Source organism: Heliangelus exortis, chromosome 6 (genome assembly GCF_036169615.1).
Source record: "Heliangelus exortis chromosome 6, bHelExo1.hap1, whole genome shotgun sequence".
In the NCBI taxonomy this organism is placed as follows: Eukaryota; Metazoa; Chordata; class Aves; order Apodiformes; family Trochilidae; genus Heliangelus; species Heliangelus exortis.
Window position 1 is genome coordinate 11,717,648 of NC_092427.1, and position 21,892 is coordinate 11,739,539.

Genomic DNA, 21,892 nt, shown 5'->3' on the forward strand with positions numbered 1-21,892 from the left:
GCACGCGGATATGCAAATGAGCCCCTCCTCCTGCAGGGGAGAGCGCTGGTTGGTGGAGAGCGGCCGCGACCACACAGCTGGGAAGGGAGGGGAGGGGAGGGGAGGGGTGTGAGGGGGCGGTGGGGTTAGAGCCGGCGGGTTCAGTAACTGCACCCCCCCCTTCCCTACCCCCCGGCCCCCTCGCTGAAGTGGGGGAGCCCCCGCGTGGCGGTGAGAGCGGGTGTGTGGGGGGGTGAGGGTGAAGGGGCCACTCAGAGCGTCCCGGCTCCGGGGATCGGGGGCATCGGGACCGCCACTGGCGGAGGTGGGGTGGGGGTGACGAGGCTGAGGTGACCCTGGTGGGACTGGGTAGCTCTCCCTCGCTGCCCTGCCGGCGGGCAGCGCCCTTCCGCGGCCTCTTTCCCCCCCGCCCTTCTCCCCGGCGGGCCTCGGGGAGGCCCCTGGCGCTGCCCGCCCCGTGGGGCCTCTCTGGGGCTGCCCGGCCGGAGCCCTGCGCTGCCGGCAGAGCCAGGCCCGCGGCCCCGAGAAGCGACGGGAGGGAGAGCGGATGCGATTTCCTCCATGTTTTGTGTCCTTCCTCAGGGGGAGACCCGGTGCCCGAGGCGTAGAGCAGCGCCTGAGCTTCCAGCTGATGGTGGAGGAGCTGGAGGTTTGGCGGCAGTCGTGGCGCTTAAGGAGCCCGCACCTGCACCGAAACATCTCAAAAGGGAAAGAAGCCCGAGTCGCCGGCACTGCGGTCCCTCTCTGGTTCCTATGGCCAGAGCACGCAGCGCGGATCTGGCAGCTGCGGACCCCCGAGTACAGGCCTTAGCTGCTCAGGTCACAGAGAGCAGAGAACAGGACATCCCCCTGCTTCTTCTGAAGTTAAAGGGTAATTAATACCGTCTCTAAACTAAAAGGATGAGGTAGCAAAGTACGAGCAGTCCTTACGTCCACCTTCTCAAATACAGAAGGTTTTTCTGAATGTTTCTGGCAGGGCTAGAGGGTTTCTAAGGTTGATAACATGGCTTATCCTGAGTGGTATTGTGTGGCATTTGGCTTGCCAGCAATAAAGAGGAGGAATTGTGGAGGAAATGGAAGTCTTTTCTCTGAACTCAGCTGTGTGTTTGTAAGACCCCTGCTGATGTGGGCAAGGATCTGAGACATGGTCAAAATCATTTCCTCAGTGCTTGTGGGCACAGAGCTGGAAGGGTTGTCAGTATTCAGTTGTCATCTTGGCATAGAAACGCAATCATGGTCCTGTGTGTCTCCCCCTGTCTTTGCTTTTGCCACATGGCCACTGCTCGTAGAAATGGTAGAAACAAGTTAGGTCCTGTTCTAAATTGGGATGTAATTATAAGGAAGCTGTGTGCTTCACAGTGGTTGTGGTTTTATCTGGCCAAGGAAATTCATACAAATAGGCTATATCCCAGCTAATGTATGTTTTACTACTCAACGTGTAGTGAGAAAATGGCAACCTAAGTTTAGTGACCCTTTCAAATTCTAGTATAATTTAACAAATGGATTGTAGCTGTAGAAGTAGAAATTGCTGACAAAATATTTTATGCTGTTGTTATCACTTTTACAATTACCTTAAGACTTTGGGAAAAGAAAAAAAAAAACAACCTTGGACATCAAAATCTTATATTCTCTTTGTCTCCTGCTTCCTTCACACAGGAATTTTAAACAGTGCTTCCTTGGGATGTGAAGAATCCAAAAAAATTAAGCAAGATATATATGATCATGAACTTACTCAATACTGCATGCTGGTCCTTAGGCAAGACCACTCTAGGCTGCATGGAGGCTGGGCTACTGCTGCCCAGCTAGCAGAGATACTAAGGTAAAAAAAAAAAAAAAAAAAAAAGATTACTAAGAAGTTTTCTTCTTGTATTCTTTCTGGTGTTTCATCTTCCTCTTTTTCTTTCAATCTGTAATACATTGGCTCCCATCCAGAGCAGGGTTTGTTGCTTAGGAAAGGCCAGGGTTAAAGTGCAGGGAGCAGTCAAGAGCAGGGGGTCAGGCATAGCCTAATTGGTCCTGCTTAATTCATTGGCTTTGTGTTTCGTGGAGCTGGGTAAACTGTTTGGTGGGAACACTTTTTGTTTGGGCTTTACCTCTTTTTTGTGAACAGTACTCATTAGTGTCATAGTTCTTACTCAGAACTGTGGTTATTTTAAAAACTTTGTTTACTGAGATTTCATCTTGCAAAAGTCTTCAGCCTGATTGACTCACAGCTTGGCTTGGTATTTAAATATCTATTTAATCTACCTGTTTTAAATATCAATTTACATTTTAAACATAATATTTCATACAGACTAGATAGCTTGATGTACTGATATTGCAAAAAAGACATAATTAAGTTTAATTCTTAGCTAATAAATAAGATAAGTTTTAAACTCAAACCCCCAGTGATCCAATCTCAGTTTTCAATGTCAGGAAAAATAAGAAGCTTTAAATTTTCTCCTAGCTGTATTTGATTTTTGCTTAACTAGGGAGCAAAATGCTAAGGCATGAAGCAATTAGGCAGCCACCTCTTATTTATGCCATATCTGCATTATGAATTTTTAATGTCAGGATTTTCACTAAGAGATGCAAGATTTACCACTGGAGTTGTGTGGTACTTAAATCACCCCCTGTAAGCTATTTAATTTGTCAGAGAAAACTGACATTTATTTTAGCCATAAAAATGTCCTTTTGTAACTAGATGAATCTCAGCATCATGCCCTGAATTTGATTTCCAAGGGCACTGGTAATCAAAGCTTTACATGTGTGCATTCACAAAAAGTTAAAGCCTAGATAAGGTGTTGGAAAGCAAAACTCATAAGAATTTAGGAAAACTCCTGTGTTGCTCTACTATCAATGCAGAGTGCAAAACTGAAAAACTTTACAGTAGAAAACATTCATTTTTTTGTAAAATGTCTTCAAGAAATGACCAACCTGTTTGCACTGAGTAAAAAGGAGATTTGAAGAACTGATTTCTAGTCCATGTGTATTCCTCTGTTAGAGAGAAGTTGTAGGGAGACACACTGAAAATTTTGTGCTAAGTACTGTTTTACTTGTGCACATTTTCCGTGCCTGATCTGCCCCCCAGGCAGGGGGTGGGGGATCATCAGGTTTCCTTTCTCAGGTTTTTATCTACCTTTCTGTTTTGTCTTTTTTTTTTTTGTTTGGGGTTTCTTTTCCCCTCTTTATGACCGTCAGAGCCCTTCCCTAGCACGTGGAACAAGCCTGAGCAGATCTGATGAAGCTAAAGGAGAAAGTGCCTTGGCTGTGTTTTAGGCTGAGCCATGCTATAAAAAGCAGCAATAACCTTGCTGTCTGCAGCCTGCCAGTGATTCCCTTCCTTCTGAGGCAGCTCCCCTGGAGCCAGTCACAGCAGTTCCCTCTTGTTCACTGCTGGATTGTCCCATGCCAGTGAAGCATTTCTGCTCCTGTGACGTGACATTCATTCAAAGCTGTTCAAACAGGCCCTCGACTATTCAGGTTGATTTTTTTTTTTTTTTTTTCTTCCCATTTCAGTCATTGTTGTGTAGGGCTAGATGTGAAAGAAGATCCTGAGGAATTTTACAAGAAATTCCTTCCTTCAGTCATAGACAACCTGCTGGTTTTGGGGAGACGCTTGCAGGCACGATTTATCCGAGTGATCAAGGTATTTAAATTTCATGTTTAAAAGAGCAGAGAACTTCTGTAAGCTCTCTAAGCTATAAATAGGATATTGTTCTGGGGATAGTGTATTATGAAAATTTATTTTCCAGGTATTACAGTAGTTTTTCTTATGCCTTGGAACTTCGAAACTGAAATCTGTCCTTGTGAAGCTTGGGGCCATGAGGTGTGCAAAGCTACTTTGTTACCATAGGTTTGTTTGGAGAGTTTGGCTCCTGCTTTCCACAAGTAAAGGCAGGGGGCAGGAATGCAATTGAAAGCAGGATAGAAGAATTAGAGCGGTTTGACAGAAAGGAATGCCTTACAAAAAGCAGCATCCCAGTCACGGTAATGTCTCTTTAACTTTGCATTTAATTAGTTTGGTCTTTGTAAAGGCTCTGTTCCCACTGCTTTATTCAGCTTTACAGAAGAGGTTTAGGAAGTCTTAAGACTTTAAAACAGTTTTGTTGAAGTTTGTTTTGCCATGCAATTTCTGCCACAAAATGGGCAAAAAATTCCAAAAATCCTTACTACTTCTGAACCCGCCTGTTGGGAACCCCAAAGGCAGACTGTGAATGTGTATATTTGATCACTTTCTCACATTTCTCATTTCAGAGAAGAAGGGTTTTGCCCAACAAGGTTTCCTCATGCTTTTGAAGCACTCTGTGTTCCAGATTTAGAAGGAAAAAAAAACCCCAACAAACGAAACCCATGAATAATTTAAATAACCAACCTCATGGATTCTGATAGTTTCTTTTTGTATCTCAGTCTCTTCATAGTATTTCATTTCTTGGCTCACTGGCTTTTTGCACTTAGTCAGTTTTCTTACTGAGTATTGTGATGGACACCAGAAACAATCAGTTCTCAGAAAGCATCAGCAGAGTAACATATTTTCTGTTAGCTCAATACTTCAGAAAGAGCATTTAGTGCTTAAGAAGGAAGCTTCCTGAATGACATCTCAGGAGACTCCAGTCTTATCCACAATATGTAATTTCCCCCACACTTTCTTATTATGTCTCAGCCTACACACTTGAGTCATGCTTGTGGGCAAAGATTTCTTTTGAATGCAAATTCAGTCTACATTGTAATTCATACTTTGGCTTTCAGACCTTGTGGTCTCAGAGGTGACTGGGCACCCAGACTTGGTGCTTGCTCAGTGGAACTTTGGAAATCCCACTCTCCCAGTGGAGATTTGTAGTTTACTCTGCCCTCATCTGTTTTTTGTGTAAATCTTTGAAGTCAAGGGAAGCACTGAAATAGCTTTCAGAAACTGATGTGTTGCCACAACAGAGAACAGATAATATTACAGTTTAACTTACTACTGTGATTTTGTATCTCTCATGGTAAGAACCAAATGCAAAGTTAAACTGTGACTGAGGGCTTGTGCTTACAGCATGGCTCTAGGAATAGGCTTTCTGGAGTTTTATTTGTGGAGGATCAATTAATGTGGGAGATGTCTGGCCAAGGCTTTACAGCAATATTTGTCAGTGATGTAGCACCATTAGAAGCCCCTTTGCTTTCCCATCTCCCAGACTTAGATTTTTGGGCTCTCACCTGGAATTCAGACTGCAGACTGCATGTCTGTCTGTGTGTTCACATATTCAAACCTGGATTCTTCCTGGTCATTTTTTTTTCCAGGCCAGTGTTATCACAGGTAAGCCCAGGACACAGGCAGTTGGACACTGATCAGACTTCAGCCTAACAGTGGTTTGATGCTTGATCCCAGACATACAACTATGAGCTGCATTTTAAGCATCACCATAACAGTTTTTAGGAGCCTTTTCCATTTTAACTGTTTCCCTGGACACCTCATACCTTTTTTGGTTTTTTCCTCGTGCTTTAATCTTAACGAATATATTTCCCACTTTGTGGACTAAATGTGTTGCATTTGTACTGAACTATTATTTGTCTTCTTTGTCCTCCTATACTATCAAATATATTTTAAGGAGTAAACAAGACTTTTTTTCTCCCTGTTACAATTTTTTTTCAGGAACAGATGCTCTGTTTTTTTGTATGTTTAGATTTTCTTGCTTGATCTTTGGCCTTGAAGGACTTGCAAGTTTGTTTGGGCTTTTTTGACTGGTTCCTACAGTTTAATCAGCCTCATCCAGGAATCTGATGGAGTTTTGGTGTCCATCTTCCTGAAACACACAAGCCTTGCCACTACATCAAGCTGAAGTCCTCAGTGAAGATTCATACACATGGTTTCACCTATTTCTTTTTTGTTTAGGATAAAGATAAGCAAGATTTTTTACACTGGTTCCAAACAGTAACTGATGCCATCTGCTGGCTGTTCGGTGGGCATGTTCAACTTACAGCATGTGGTAAGGGAAAATAAAACACCTGAATACTTATTTGTGGCAACTACAGGAATCGAGAATCAGCTGATCACCACCTGGTTTTCAAAATTGGAATAGATGTTAAATCAACCTCTTGAAGTGGTCTACTCAACAGAAACAGCAATATCTAAAATGGAAAAGATCCATTTAAGGGAAATACTAAGGAGTTCCCCTGCCAGTCTTTCAGACAGTAACATTGAGAGTGTTTTCCTGTAATTTCCCTGTGTAATTCTATACCTTTAAAAAAATCTGATTCTTTTCCTGATAAGACACAGGTGATCTCTTTTAACTTGTGTGTGATTAACATAGGCAGGAATTTAGACTTGAAAACAGATTTCTAAAGTTGTTGCTATGCCAAGAAATTTTACAAATACTTAAAAAACTTCACTCTACACATCTGACCAAAATAAGCTTTCAATTAAACCAATATTAATCACGGTGATTTTAAAAAGCAGAATTCTGTTTTATTTCTAACATAGAACACAAAAATCTAAAGATCACAGGATGTGTAACTAAAAACCCATACAGCCAGAAAAATTACTAAATACCTAGACAGTAGGAATAAAAGAATAAAAAATAAAATGGAATCATAAAGATGGTGCTTTAATGACATCAATGAATTTGCATTAAATAAACCTGATGTTAGAAACTGCTGAGGTTGAAACTCTTGTCCTTTCTGGATATTGTTGCCCCAGTGATAGTTCTGCTGCACTAAGAAACTGATACTAGTGTAGCATAAAAGGTTTTAAAGCTTTTATTCCATTGTAGCACCAGTGCCTGTGGGATATCCGAAGGCAGAAAAACAGGGCTCAACATGTTTTTTCAATGTTGATGTAGTTTACTTATACAAGTAAAAATTTTTTCAGTGTGAAAATTATAAAAGAGAGAGTTTGTTTCAGAAACAGTATCTGGTTTCCTTGCTATGGGTTATGTTCCATAATGGAGTGTATTTGTTTTATGGTCTTTTCAAGTCTGGTTCTGTTTGTGTGATTCCTTTTTTACTTATTATTGTGTTTGGTTTTGTTGCTTGTTTGTTTTGTTTTTTTTTACAGTACTGCAAAATGACCACTTCCTGCAGTTGTTAATAACAGATGATGTTGAAACAGCAATTATAATGATGTCTGTTTTACACAATATTTTGAGGGTCAATAGGTTAGTTGGTTTTATATTGTTGATTTTTCTGAATTCTACATTTTAAGTAGTTTGCAAATAACACTTCAACTCTGTCCCCTCACCTTTTTTTTTTTTTTTTTTTTTTTTTTTCTTTGTTTTTAAAGTTCTGTCTTGCTTCAGGTTGATGAAGAGACCCTTCACTTTGTTTTGGATGAACTTGTTTATAAGCTTTCGTCTACCACCAATCCTGTCATAGGAAATGCTGCTACAAAACTGCTATTGCTGGTGGCAACATTTTGCAAGCAGCTTCTGGGCTTACTCTCAGATCGCTACAAAGGTTTGTAACATGTGGGAACAATACAGGGGCCTCCTCTTATATTCACTGCAAAAATACAAAGATGGAGGTTTCCTCCCTGGGTTCAATAACTATCCAAGAGAGATGGAAACTGCAGTGCTGTGTTGCTTTTTAAAAAAAAACTTTTCATTTCCATAGTAGTTGAAAGTATCAAACCTCCTTCTGTTTCCTAGATTTATTGTGTGTGTATTGAGGACTCTGCATGTGGCAACTTTCTTAAACTGTTGTTTGTCACTTCCAACCTTACAGACTATGCTTCTTTCTTTCTGCATCTCTTTTCCTGTGTCTCTTGATGTCTGAGTGATTGGAATGAACTCTTTCCAATAATTCATAATTGAGTTTATCATTTTGTCTTGAGGCTTAGAACTCATGTAATTTTCTCTGTGTTGCTCATTATTTAATGAGGTGTCCCATTTAATGTTTCTGTCTCTAGCCTATCAGGGAGCCCTAGGAAACACCTTTGTCCTCTATCATGCCCATGGAGAGTAAGAAAGAGGCTTTGATATTTGCCAAGTCTTTCATATGTTGTTGATGGTCAGAACTACCTGTGAGCAGCCTCAGTCAGTCCTTTGGGGACAAGGACAGTAAGAAGTGGATATGCTAGACAAAAAGCTCCTGTTCCCTTTTTTTATGCTTGTGCTGAGTACTTATTAGGCAATGCCAGCCAGGTAAATTCTGGACCAGATGGGCAGCTTTGTCATCCTTTTGCCCACAGGATTAAGAGAGAAGGGCATTCTTTTGGTTTGAAAGAAAGTGTAATGTGCCTAAGGCTGGTAGATTCTTGTGAAGCTGCTGTGGTCATCTGATCATCCCATCTGTAGAATGTTGACTTTTCTGAAGAGTTGCAAGTCTCCCACCAAAGAATTATGTTTTATTTTGCTCTTGAATCACAATATGCTACAGTCATTTAGAGACTCTTCTCTCTTCTGTACATGTTTGCTGTTTCCACTAAGTAAAAAAAACAGAACTTTTTTTTTTTTTTAAGTTAGAGTCTGTATGTTAGTTTTCATTCAGGCTTTGGAATTCTTCAGATAACTTGAGGAACAGCAGCAAAAAAAGTATGATAGCATTTCTACCATCTGACCCTCTCATTGAAATAACTTGGCTCCACAGCAGCTCAGAGCCATTGCCAGTGTGAGGTATTTCCTGTCAGGAAGGGCAGCCTGCCAGAGGTGCCTGAACCTCACACCTGCATGACCTGCACTTGTCTTTATATCAGGTTTCCAGGAGGGCCTGGTCATTTTGTCTGCAGGACACACCTTAGAGGTACACTTGAGTTGTGCCCTGTCAGTAGCTGAGAGGTGCATCTGGATATGTAGTTTGTGTGGACACTGGCAGAGAGTTGTGTCAGATCCACAGGACTCCTGTGAGGAGACTGCCTTGTGTGGCCAAGCTGTCAGCTTCTGCAGAGTTCAGGCAGCCACTGACTTCATTTGTAGTCTCACTTCTCAAGTCTTTAACCAAAATCATTTTATCAAAAAGGTGCATGTGGGATAGAACAGAGGTGCTGTTTCTGTTTGCATGAAGGACTTTGTGCTGTATATCCAGGTCCTGTAAGCATATATGATGGATTATTCCTTGGAATTCCCCAGTGTATGAATATGCTTATGAACAATGACTCAACGATGGAAAAGTTACTTGCATCTGTAGTTCTCCAGCAGGCTATCCAAATACATCTCTAATTCCTGACCTGCTTCCTTCTCCCTCCAACTCACTGCAGAACTCTTGGCTCTTGGATTTGTTTGATACAAAGCTAAAAATCACGTGTTGCTCTCACCTTGAGTCCTGTACAGGGAGCATGGATGTTGTGGGGAGAGCACAGTATGCTTTTTAGCTACTGTGAACCTTAAAAGCTGTGCTATCTCAGGGACTGGATGCACATGCACTCCCAGTTACACTGTGCAGATAAGACATCAAAGAATTCCAGTTATAAATAAGTACATGTTATTATGAAAGATATGAAAGTGCTAATAAAACCGAACATGCTGCTTTACATCCTTTTGGTACCTTACAATGACTTGCTGATAAGACACAGAAAGTGCATTGATAATTTAACTGCCAGTTATGTAGACACAAGAGATAGTGACTTGGACATAAAAAATTACAGTCATTGTTTAATACTTCTCTGTGATGGCTGGAGCACCAGATATTCAGTTATATAGTATCCTGTATTGAAACTCAAAGATAACTGATGGTGTTCAGCTCCAATCTAGTATTCCTGTGCACACAGAATCAGATTTGATTTTTTTACTTGAAAATTTTTAGTTTGAAATACTGAGGTATCGTATGCTTCTTTTCTCTCCCTTAGGATTAAAAAGGCTTTTAAGTATGCAGTGGACTGGCAAAGGATTTGACAGGGATCTCGGTCAACTCTTGGACCTGCTGTCCTTGGAAGAATCCAGTGGAAAAGGAGAAATGGAGGTGCTGAAGTTTAATGAGACTTCTATGTGTGAAATCCAAGTTATATGTGTCAAATGTATTTTTAGAATGGATTTACTGTATAACTTCAATTACATTTATCAAAGCCTGTGTTACATTTTCACTATATTAATAGATTTTAAAATTTCCTATTTACTTATTTTAAAAATTTACTAATTTTTCCCCCTCCATAACTTTTGAAGACATCAAGAAATTGTCCAGTGATTAAGGTATGGGACTGTGACTTAAGAAATTGACTTTCTGTTGTAGATTCACTATAGACTTCTATAGGGACTTCTGTAGGGAGAAAACTTCTGTAGGGAGAAAAAAATAATTTAGTTTTGCTAGCTATAGAAGAAAAATAACTGCATCTGCTTTTCTTACCTCAATGTTAAAAATGTAGATCTCCATATTGTAGGCAGCATTCACATAGAATTAAATCATATAGATAAAACATTCAGCCAGAACACCTGGGCTTCATTCCCAATAGAAGAAACTATGTGTGTTTCATGAACTTCACAGAAAAATTTTACATTGAAGTTTCTGAGAGGCAGTACTTTAAAGAAAATCAGAGTTATATTTGTAGAGACCTGCTTTCATCTTCCACAGAACAGGGTATTTTGTGTTGTGGCTTTTGTGGGAGTTTTTTTGTTTTGTTTTGTTTTTTCAATTCCATTTAAGATAATAGATTTGATTCTTTTTTTCCCATGGTTGTTGCATTTCAGTGTCTTATGATCATACTGAAAATGTAACCTGCTGCTCTGTCTCTAAACTTGTCTTTCTGTCCTCGGTAGTGTAGGTGTTTTCATTGCATAACCATCTGAAATATCAAGTGTTTCAGATGTTTTAAAGACAAATTACTAACATCAAGTAATGCAGCTAATATATATCTTATAAATGTGCTGTAGATTCATTTCTTTACTACAGAGGGTATCAGTCCAGGTTAGATTAGCTGCCTTTTGGGCAAGTACAGGTTTCATGATAATAACTGTCTTAATAACTTAATTTCCCCAAGCTGGTACAAATACTGAATTTTCATGCATCTGAGAACTGATAGGGTTTGGCCAAATGTTGAGATTGTTTCAAATATGCAAGCAGTAAGAAAATGGGTTTATATGCAAAGAAAATATACTACCAACTGCTTTATTAATTTCAGAGGCAGCATCAAGCAGCTTGTATAATCCAGGCTACGTGGAGAGGATTTCAAACAAGGAAAAGGCTGAAAAAACTACCCCAAGCAGTGACTGCTTTACAGAGAAGCTTCAGGTAAACAGTATGGCTTTGTAAAGAGCACTGGAGTATATGTTCTCAGTGTAAAAAATTTTGGCATGTGGAAGACTGAAACGTGGCACACTGTAACATGGGATAGCACTGAAGATGATGTACTTGTGGTGGAGCAGTGAACTGGCTCACAGTTAGCTTGGTACCAACTTCCACTCTAAATTGAATGGGGAACTGTCCTGAAATTTCCAGTCTACCATATTAGAGTGATAGAGAAACCAGGGACCACAGTGCTTGGTCAGTATAGCACTTGCAAGATCTTGTTCTTAATATTTGAAATCTTTGACTGTCCAAAATAGTGTCACTCCAATGATCTAGAAATAATATCCTCTGACTTGGAGCTCCTCAGATGAATGAAGCTACATAAATAATATTTTTCTTACTTGAAGTATGATTTCAGCAGTAATAACACCACATATTAGGCTAACTATTTTTAAAATTTTAGTGTGAATGTAACATAGGTTAAGGGATCTAAATCAAGTTTGAACTCCACAGAAGTGTTTTTTCAGCCTTTCTTTGCATGTGGAGTGCTACTCTGTCAAAACTAGATCTTACAAATCAATTAAGTCACATTGCATTATGATCAAGGTGCTAGAAAGCAGACAGTTATGGTTTGTCATCCAGAATGGCATTAAGAAAATGTTGGACAATCTATAATAGTAATAGTATTATGATAATAGCATAATAATAATAGTAACTGTACAGCTTCTCTGTTCTTTTTCTGTCTAGGTCAAAGCTGTAGTTACTGTTATGCTGAAAAATAGTGTATGGAATACTGTAAGTGTGACTTTAGGAAAGCTTTCAAGAGTATTTTTGAATTTTTAACAATTGGGGTTTTGTTATATTCACAGATTTATTTTAGAACAAGCGTGGTTAAACACTGCTGAGGTTGAAACTCCAAACTCTGCTCACCTGCAGCTGCAGTGGAAGTTCCTAAGCTCTGCAAATTATAAACTTCTGAAACTTCATGGTTTCAGAAAAATCTCCTCAGTTAATATTGTAATCTTCCCTTGAGCTTTGTTCAGTGCTACATAGCTAATTGTAGGACTGCTAAAATAGCAATAATTTGTACTAGTCTTGTGTAAATCAAACTGTATAAATATGTATATCTATATATAAAGAGATGATCAGAGGGAGGTTGATCTGTGCCACAAACTACCACAGGAAGTTTGGATCCTGTTGTGTGTGTGTTGCTTCACTTCAGAGGCATTTTGCTGTCACAGTCTGGTCTTGTGCAAATGAATCTGTCTTGTATTAGGAGGAAGAGAGAATGAAGAACACATTTGAAGACTACATTGGAAAGAAGCACTGTCAAATAAACATTTAAATACCTGACAGACACTGTTAGTAGTTTCACAGATGCACATCTGAGAAGTCAGTGAAAAATTCTTGTAGTTTTCCACCTAGCGGAGCAGATAGATTTCTAGGGGAAATTATTAATAGTGTTATCTAGAAAATGTCAGCAAAAGTCCTGTTTGATCCTGTGACATCATTTCACTTATAATATGTGCCTGCCTGGATTTAAAAAGCAAAGATTTACAGCCTTTACAGAAATATGTTGGCTGAAAACCTCTAGTTTCCTTGAGACTGTTCTGATGTGATCATACAGATTATGATCTGTCTCTGTTGGTAGATGTGTGGGCATGCTTCAAGTCTGCACTGCTGTTGTGAAAGGATTATGGTTTCTCAGCTCATGGTGGAGGCTGTTTATCAGTTAGAGCCAGAGCTTTAAATCCAACACATCTCTTTTACACAATAGCTTCCAACCCATCTTTTCCTACCCAGGTACAGAGACTGAGGATAAAGAATGGTTGGTGGAAAAATTACAGCTCAACTGGTCCTAGTGATGGGAAGCACATGAATAACTTAATAGTACTGTGGGTCTAGAGGCATGCAAGATGCAGCAATACCAAAATTTCTGGATATTAGTTCTAGTCTACAGTCTTTTCTGCCCCCTTTTTGGCAGCCTGTGGTTAACCATAACCATTTATGCCTGTGCTCTGTCCATTTGTTCTCTTTCCCAGTGCTTAAGGTCCTCCTTTCCCTGTCCCTAGCAAAAAGCTAGAGGAATGCAGAACTCAGGGCTGTGGGCCCAGTGGAGGTACTCAGGTCCTGAGTGGGCAAGTGATTTTGCTTGAACAGAAGAGTCACATCATCACCCCACTGCAGGGTGAACTTGTAAAGTTTCAAGCATGCAGCCAGGTCCACTGGGATGAGAAGGGGTATTGAAGGGAGGAGGAGCCCTACCTCACAGCTCCTCATGCTTCACTGGAACCATGTCCAAGCAGTCTCAGTATTAGACTGATGTATTAATACATCAGCCTATTAGTATTAATATATTACTCTGTCTATTAATATTCTAGGGTGTATGTAACTGATACACAGGCTATTATTAACTTAAACACTCCAGGTCTAGTTACAGAGTTTTCAGTTGTCTCATCTGAGAAACAGCTGCTGGGGCTTTTCCAATTCCAAGCACAGCGGGCAACATCCCAACATCAAATTACAACTACTACAGGTCAGGAAAAATTTGCAAGAAAATTCTTTCCTAGTGTTCCGTTAACAAAGCTAGAGATGGAGAAAATGTATCAGTGTGTATTTCCTGGAGAAAAGCAATCCTCCAAGTTTCAGAAGTGAGCCTTAACAGCTAATATTCTGATCTGCTCTTGCAGTCCATACAGAAATTATACTGTGTGTTAGGGACAGCAGGTACCATGCATGCTGATGGATGCACTGGAAAAAGGTACACACTGGAGCAGATGGCTGATGTTTCTTTACTTCTTCTCCAGATAATGGAATGAAGTTGTTCTGCTTCATGCTAGCTCTGAATGTCCCACATGGAGCATTGTCCCCAGTAAGGGTCCTTAGAACTTTATCATAAGTAAAAATACATACTTTGATTTGATAGCAGATTGAGTGACTGGCTCAGATTTTTTGGTGGCTGTAGATAGTGTGGCAATTTTTTAGCTTGCAGGTCATTTGTCATTGCTTGGTGTGGTCCTGAAGCCAACAGCTGGCATGGCAGATTATTTTGTGAATTTCCTCTCTTGATGCTGGACCATTCAACACAATGAGAAAGAAAGATGCTTTTAAGAAATGTACAACTTTAGCTAATTGTTCATGTTCATGTGTATTACAGAGCTAAACGTGAACAGGAACTGCAGCATTTTAAAAAACAGAGGGAAGAAGAGGCTCTGAAACTGCAAATGCAACTGCAGAGACAGAGGGCCATGAGACTCTTCCATGAACGACAGCTTGCCTTGCTGGAAATAATCCATGCCAGTATGATTTATATTAAACTATATCAGAAGATTAAGCTGCCTGGATCCCCTTAAGAACAGTTTCCCCAGATGTATTTCCTGATCTTGCATGTCTGTTTGCACTGCAATCTTACTGTCTTATCTTCTGCCCCAGTCATCTGACAGAGAACATGCTAATTCTACAAGGGCTCCATAACTTCTGATCAAGAGCTGCTGCCTTCAAAATGGCACAGGAGAAATAGAGACCCAGATTTCATGTGTTACAAAGCTCCTTTGCAGCTACAAGTCTCTGAGACATGGCCCACAGCCAGTGGACCTTGGAAGAAGAGGGCTTTCCAACTGATAGCACCCAATCTCTTTTGATGCTGTCTAATTTGAGGATTAAAAATGGAAATTGTTGGGTCAGTCATATAACTGGATTTTTATTTCATTTATAGGTCAGGTAAATAAGTACATGGAGGAAATGGAGGGCAAATCAGCATTAACTATCCAGAGATTCTGGCGAGGGTATAGAGCAAGAAGAAATTTTCATCAACAGAGACAGTCTCTTAAGGAGTACAAAGCAGCTGTCACCATTCAGAGAGCAGTAAGTATATATACTTTGTCCTGAGAATGGCTAGGACTAAGTGGATTATTGCAGTGCCTTAAAAAGCTCTGTTTATTCTCTTATTGTTGAGGTAGCCATTCCTTTAAAACTTACTCAGAGGATGATAGTCTAGAGCCACAAGTTGTTTAGGTGGGTTCAGCCTTGCAAAGGTTACAAAGCCAGATACCATCTTGTAACTAAAATGCAAGAGCTGCCACTGTGAAACCTAAGGTTGGAATTTCACCACCCTGCAGATGAGTCAGTAATTTATTATGCCTGTTGTTACTATTTAGCATTCATGGTTGTTGTATGTTGTCTTTCAGCATCATAGCTAAATTTATGCTTTAATAGCTGCAGTATTGAAACATTTTTTCCTTGCTGACTGATTACAAACAAAGGGAGAAGACAAGCTTCCTGCCTCTCATTGTAATATTGTCATATGTTCTTTAAAAAGGCTTGTAAATTCTTGGAAAAACGAAGAAGGAGAAGACCTCTCTCTCCTTGGAAAGATCCCAAGGGACTGACTGATGAGCAGAGAGTAGCTTTGCAGCAGCAGGTGGATGACTACATCAAATTGCATCCGGTTGGTTTCTTTGTAATTTTGTAATTGGCATTAATGATGCAACATAAAATACTGTAGGGATAAAATATATTCAGCATCATAAAATCTGATTAGGATAATCCATGTGAGGTATCCCTGCTTATTTGAGAGGAAGGTGCTAGGATACTGAGAATTTTGACCACTAATCTAATAAACTGGGTCAAAGCAAGCTGTAAATGGAAAATTTATATATTTGATGATAGTTTTGGAGATAACTGGAGAGAAAGCAGAATTATTAAGTTAACAATTTAAGCACAGTATTTGCATCCCTTGTTTAGACCTTATTCTGTTCCCAAAAGATTTAAAATAGCTCCTAATGATAACAAACTGCTGTTTTCATCTAGGCTTCCCAAATGTCAGAAGAAATGAGTAAGGAATTACATATGCAGGCTCAGGAGAGGCTGGCACAGTTCCTGTTGAGGAGCAGAGTGGACAGGAGGGCAGAGCAGCGGAGAAAGGCGCTACTGGCTCAGGTCAACACCGACGTGGAGCTGCTGATGAGTATGTGACTGCTCTGGTCACAGCTTTGATTACCACTCATTTGAAAAAACTACTTCAGAGAGAAAATTAGAGGGAGCAGTGGCAAACCCTTGTTACAAAACTAAAATGTCTTTCTTTCTTTGCCAAACGCCTTATCTTGAGGTTCAGGCTTTGTTAAAGTTTATCCAGGTGTTGCTGTAGGTCAAGTACACACACCTGCTTTTCAGCTTACTCTTCTGCTGGAAGTCTCTCTGATGCATTCACAAGAAAAGGAATGGACCTGTAAAAGGCACTTCTAAGAAGGGGATCTCACACAACCTCTTCCTCTACATTTATTTTGCTTTGTTCTGGTTTTGTGTGTTGTAAATAAGCTGCTGGTTGAAGTGCTCTCAGCTCTTCCGGATAAAGAGGGAAATCTTTGAGCAATGAATTCCAAGTCATGTTTTAATTTACTCTAGCCTGGCTTTAAGTGAAACAGAATCCACTCTTCTGTTATCTTAATTCCAGACAAGTAGTTTGGAGTGAAAGAGTGAGAATAGCAAACTGCAGCCATCAGAGAGCACCCAAGCAGGACGAAATTCAGCAAGTTAACTGAATTCTATTACTTAGTCTGTCACATGCTAACATCACCTCCTAACCAGGCAGCCAGCAACACCTCCTGCTGGGTACCCCAGGCAGGGAGGTGGAAATGCTACACTGCTGTCACCCTGCACCAGGAGTGCTGATCCAGCAGTAGCAACAAGCAGCACCTTCCTCTTAGGTCATAGTTTAACAAGAAGTCATTTTGGTGGATGCCACCACTGCACCTGAATGAAGTAGTCCTGCTTTCCACTCATCTTCTTCCTGCCCCATTATGAATTTTTCTTTTTTATTAGCCTTAATTGGGATTACTTGTCCAATCAGGTTTATCATGCAGCCATAAAACTCTAATTACCAACATGGGGAATGGAGTGGCCTAGGACAGTGGGAAGTGAGAGGGTAGTGCTCCTTTTTTTCATTTTTGTTTTTTGTTTGAAACACTTGTAAAACAACACTATATGAAACAAAATAGAGTGCCCTGCTGTTCTTGTTCTTACAGATGCTCCACGGTTAGAAGAGACCACAGAAAAAGACCTTGATGTCTTTATGAGTCGATCAGTCCCTGTAGCTATCAAGGCAAGACAATCCCACAACACGATGCTGAAATACACTCGTTGGCCATGGTGGAAGAAGCTTGGAGAGGAGTTTGTGGAGGATGATGTCATTCCTGATGATGCCCTAAATGCAGAACTGGGGACACTATTTATTGGTGGCAGGAAATCCTTTTAGGTAACGGGCAGAAGAATTTCTTACTAAGCCAGACTCATACCTTGCACTGTGCATTCACTTGGGTGTGTTTTGAAGGAAGGAAAACGCTTGAATTGTAAGACAAAGCACTGAAAAAAGACCAAAGCCTTCTTTTGGTGCATTTTATTTATCTTATTAATAACTTCTTCCTGTACTTCAACAGTTAGATCCTACTGATTGTGCTGTTGCAAATAGGATTTAAATACTGTAGCTGTAAATGAATATACTTTGTAATTTATATCACTTTAAAAGTAAGTTCACAACCTTGGGCTTTTCAGTTTTTCTTCACGCTTGGATGCATAAAGATTCACACCATTGTAAAAGCCTGGGCTTTTATAGCAACACATTCTATCAGGGGATGTGCTTTCAGGTAAAGAAGGGCTCAGAAGGGTTCAGAACAAACTAAGACATCAGTAAGAAGTCAAGCAAGCACTAGGCAGGCTGGGTGCTTATGGCAGGGTAGAACAGCTAACTCCAAAATGCACAAGCAGGCTTGACCTGTGGAACCTCCACCAGCCTCAATAGCAGCAAGGAGAGAAAAAAATACCAGTAGTCTTGGGTTATGTTTTCCTTTGAAAGCAGGCAGCTCGTTCCACAGCCATTGCAGCACATTATAACATAAGTGCAGTACAAACTGATATATGGATTGTAGCTTCAGTGTGACCATCTGGACCATTCATCTACTTAAACCATCCAAATGCTGGTTAATCTAGAAGGATCTGCAGCACAGGGCCTCTGTGGTCACTGGGACTCAGGACAGGGTAAAAACCCACAGTCAGGCTGAGTGATGCTGCTTACCAGTGTGCCCAGAAAGCAAGCAGAATTCAAGGCTGCAGCTAGTGCTGTAGGTGCCTGTGCTATTTTTAAATGAAAGGCCCAGAGAATCTTAAGGATTAAAACTTACCTCACTGCAGAGGAGGGAAAAAGACAGTTATTTCTGCCAGTTGTATGGGGGCAGCAATACTGGTTCAGCATATTTTGTTTTCCGTTATCTCTAGAAGGTTTTGAGTTTTAATTTTAGTGGAGATGAATGGAAAATAAATAAATGCAAATAGTGGGCAGAAGCCCAAGCCCCCTCAGATGCATCTAATAAATTGAAATTAATAATAATTGGACAGCTGTCAAGCAGAAGAGCTGTGCTCCAGGTTAATTCTTGTGAAAAAGCTGTGATTTGGAAGGCACTGAATTGGCTCTCAGGTCCTTTCCTGAAGAGTTAACTGGTGGAACAATCCATTAAGTATTTGCCAGGACACTTGCAAGTGTCTGTTGAGTTACATGTTGTTCTGCACAGCCTTGGTGTTAGTTATAGGCTGTGTCCCTAAGAGGAGACTTTTCCCTACAAGCAGCAAAATGGAGGGGCTGGGGGACAGTGGCCCAGTGCTTCAGGGGATGGAAGCCCAGCAGCTGCCCAGCTCTGGCACTGGAAAAGGCCCAGTGTCTCCAGATGAACTGCAGCAAGTCAGCTGCTCCCTCACAAATACCCAAGTCCTCTGTGCACATCACAGTCACCTCTGCTGTACAGCACTGACCCAAAGTATTTTGAGACAGCAGCCTCTGCCATCATGTTTATTCCTAATCACCCTCATTATAACAGCTCTTCAGCAACAGGGGGATGTTCAGGAAGGTGCTTCACTTAATGTACTTGATGTGGAGATGAGCTCCCCTGGCCAGTGTTAAATAACAAGTGAATTATAAGGCCATCTTACCAACAAGCCATTTATTGTAATGGTAACGGCCTCTGCCACTCGATGCCACTGGAAAAGATCATTAGCTCCCCCCTTATAATATTCAATTTTCTGGATAATGTTGTTGTTGGTTTTTTTTTTTTTTTAAGTGAACAGAGAGCCTGATTGAAGGTGCAGTCTTGCTGGAGGAATTCAAGCTGCTGGGTTGTTCATTACCAACCTAGCAGTACAAATTCCCCTGCCTCACCACTGCTCTTATAAAAATATAAACAAATACCTCTTGTTACATTGTGCTTGTCACCAGGAGCCTTCAGTCATCTCTGTTTTAGAGACAAGGGAAACTAAGGCAAAGGAGCCATGAGGGAATGTGCCTATAGCCACATTTAACCTGTCACTTGCTCCCGTTGCTGCTGCAGCAGGTTGGAGCTGGGAGATGCTGCTGGGTGCCAATCACTGCGGCCACCTTGGAATCTGGGTGCAGCAGGAGATCTCCAAACTCCCCTTTACTCATGGGTGGGAGGGATTGGGCATAATTTGGCTCCTCCCCTTTTCAGGTCCTCTTATGCCATGAGCAGGACTTGCTGCTGGTGATTTATTTCACTGCAGCTCCTGGGCTAAAATAGTCCTGCTTGAGTAATGGGAACAAATGCAGACACCTGAGCAGAAGCCACCTCCAGCTTGCTACCAGGTGAATGAATAGTCCTGTCTGGGTTAGACAAAAAAAAACAAAAAAAGGCCCCAGGCAAGTCTGTGAGCTTAGTTGGGTCCAGTCTTGCTCTTGCAGACCATAGGTATACCCAGAAAGCTGGGAGCTTTACTTGGGCATAAAATGTGCCACACAGGTGGTACAGCCAGGTAGGAAAAGGGGCAGAATATGGTCGTGCCCAGCTCTGGCAGCCTGAATACAAACCCTGCTCACACCAGAGGAAGCAAGGAGGTGCCTTCCCTCACCAGCGTGGTGACAAACCTGGGGGGACACACTCTGATGTGAGGAGGGGCAGAGGTGAAGTCAGAGCTGCAGTGCTCAGGTCATTAAATATTGACACCACCTAAGCTGGCCTGTGGGGGCGATTTAGCTGAATTGCAGGTTTCTGTTGCTTGATAAATTGGACCAATTTGTCTTGTGGTTTTGTTTCTTTCCACTACCCCCTTAAGTAAAGCTGTACAGGAGCATTACTGCTACAGCAGCAGCAACATTCTGGAAAACAAAATCTTGGATGTAGATAAAAAAGAAGGGACAGCAACTGTTCTTCTGTTGAAGGTGACACCAGAGTCATGGAGAAGGAAGAAAGAAGGCAGCAAAAGGTACAAACAAACAAAACAAATCACTTAGCCCTTTCAGAGCTGGGGACAAAGCAGTGTCCTCTGCTGGCTTCTGCAATTGAGGAAAATTCCTGTTTATGCAGACAGACACTTTTTTTTTTTTTTTTTTTTTTTTTTTTTTTTTTTTTTTTTTTTTGTCAGCTTTAGCTCTGACTGGCCTCTGCACACAACAGGATGCTCATCTCCAGCAGACACAGGCATGAGCTTGAGACGATGTTGCTAAGTCCAAGGGCGTCTCTTGGCCTTTCAGCCTGGCTGTAACAGGAGCTCTGAGCCGGGGACAGGAGATAACCCCGATGCTATTTCACCTCTCGCCTCAGCGTCTTCCACTGCTGACTTCCATGGGAGCAGAATCTGCTACAAACATCTGCTCGCCACTGCGGAGTGTCATGTGCATCAAGGACAAGGAGAAATGAAAGCTTTCTCCAAGTAGCAGAATCAGGACTATTTATAAAATCAGCATGCATCAGAAACTGAGGCAGTTCTTTGCAGAGGGAGCTCACAGTCGCTCTCCAAGTTCTTCTTGCTGTCCTTCTTCATAGCACAGTAACACTGGGTCACCTGCCGGGCATCACCGCGTACAGCGAAAAACTCTTTTTTAAATAAAGAGATTGTTTTCTAAATGAGCAATACACAGACCCAACTTTACCAAGGGGAATCAAAGGATGGGTGTGTCCTCTCCCCTGCCCCCACTGAAAGCAGGGCTGGGTTTGCTCCGACCGCTTTCTTAGGACAGAAAGGCAAAGCCTGGTGGGTGAGGACCGAGGGAGGACACTGTGGCTCTGGCAGCTTTTCCCAGCTGTGCTGAAGAACTCCTCTGTGACCTTGAGCACATTCTGTCTCTGCCTCTGTCTTTTTCTCTCTCTGCTGAAGCTTACTGAGGAGGTTTCATATGTGGCGTTTGTAATTTGTTTTAAGAGCCTTCATGGAGGATGTTATGTGAGATCAGTGCCACTGAAATGTTTTTCTAGTAAGGTGAAATGGGAGTTTGACAGACCCCAGAAAAACAAAACGTTTGTATAACTATATCTTGAACACACAGAAAGAGCTCAAGGGTTGCCACGCTATTAATTTCTGAATTCAACTTTTCCCTGCAGGATTTAGTTACTCTCTGTTCAGTTACATCCTCAAACAGAAACAATGTCTTTACCTGTGCTTGATGACTTAATAAAATCACGAAAGCGAGTAATTCTGATCAGGGAAGCTTCATTTAGCACATTTTGCCAACCCAGAACCTGCTTGTTTGTAACAAACTGCACATACACACGTACAAGATGAATAGCAAGACCCAGCGCAATCCAGCACTGGGTGACAGAGCCAGTGAACCGTGACGCTTAATCCTCGACACAATCAAAGCAACTATTAAATTTGCCAACTCTTTACTGTCTAGAAGGTGTTCAAGCTGGCACTGCTACCCCTAAAATGACTGGCAAATTAAAACGAAATAGTTGCAAATGCAGGATGCGGCTCAGCTCAGGGGAAAAGGAAGGCATTGGCTTTATTC

The 21,892-nt window shown here is 41.3% G+C and overlaps 1 protein-coding gene across 8 annotated transcripts; it reads left to right on the forward strand.

Moving 5' to 3' along the window:
- Positions 1–42: 42 nt before the first annotated feature.
- Positions 43–21,014, forward strand: IQCB1 (IQ motif containing B1). Of its 8 annotated transcripts, none has more exons than XR_011726478.1 (15): positions 281–871; positions 1,657–1,819; positions 3,499–3,628; positions 5,852–5,945; positions 7,013–7,112; positions 7,238–7,410; positions 9,737–9,849; positions 11,003–11,112; positions 14,267–14,409; positions 14,825–14,973; positions 15,428–15,556; positions 15,919–16,075; positions 17,133–17,362; positions 19,370–20,370; positions 20,536–21,014. XR_011726478.1 is itself a non-coding variant. In XM_071746688.1 (14 exons), the coding sequence occupies exons 2-14, from the start codon at positions 754–756 to the stop codon at positions 17,360–17,362; spliced, it is 1,809 nt and encodes a 602-aa protein (XP_071602789.1). In that variant the 5' UTR covers positions 43–210; positions 583–753; the 3' UTR covers positions 17,363–19,092. The 8 variants fall into 8 exon arrangements, 4 of the variants coding, with proteins under 4 accessions (XP_071602789.1, XP_071602791.1, XP_071602788.1 ...); XR_011726480.1 differs by having other exon boundaries at positions 20,221–20,370; positions 20,530–21,014; XR_011726477.1 differs by having other exon boundaries at positions 20,221–20,370.
- Positions 21,015–21,892: the final 878 nt, after the last annotated feature.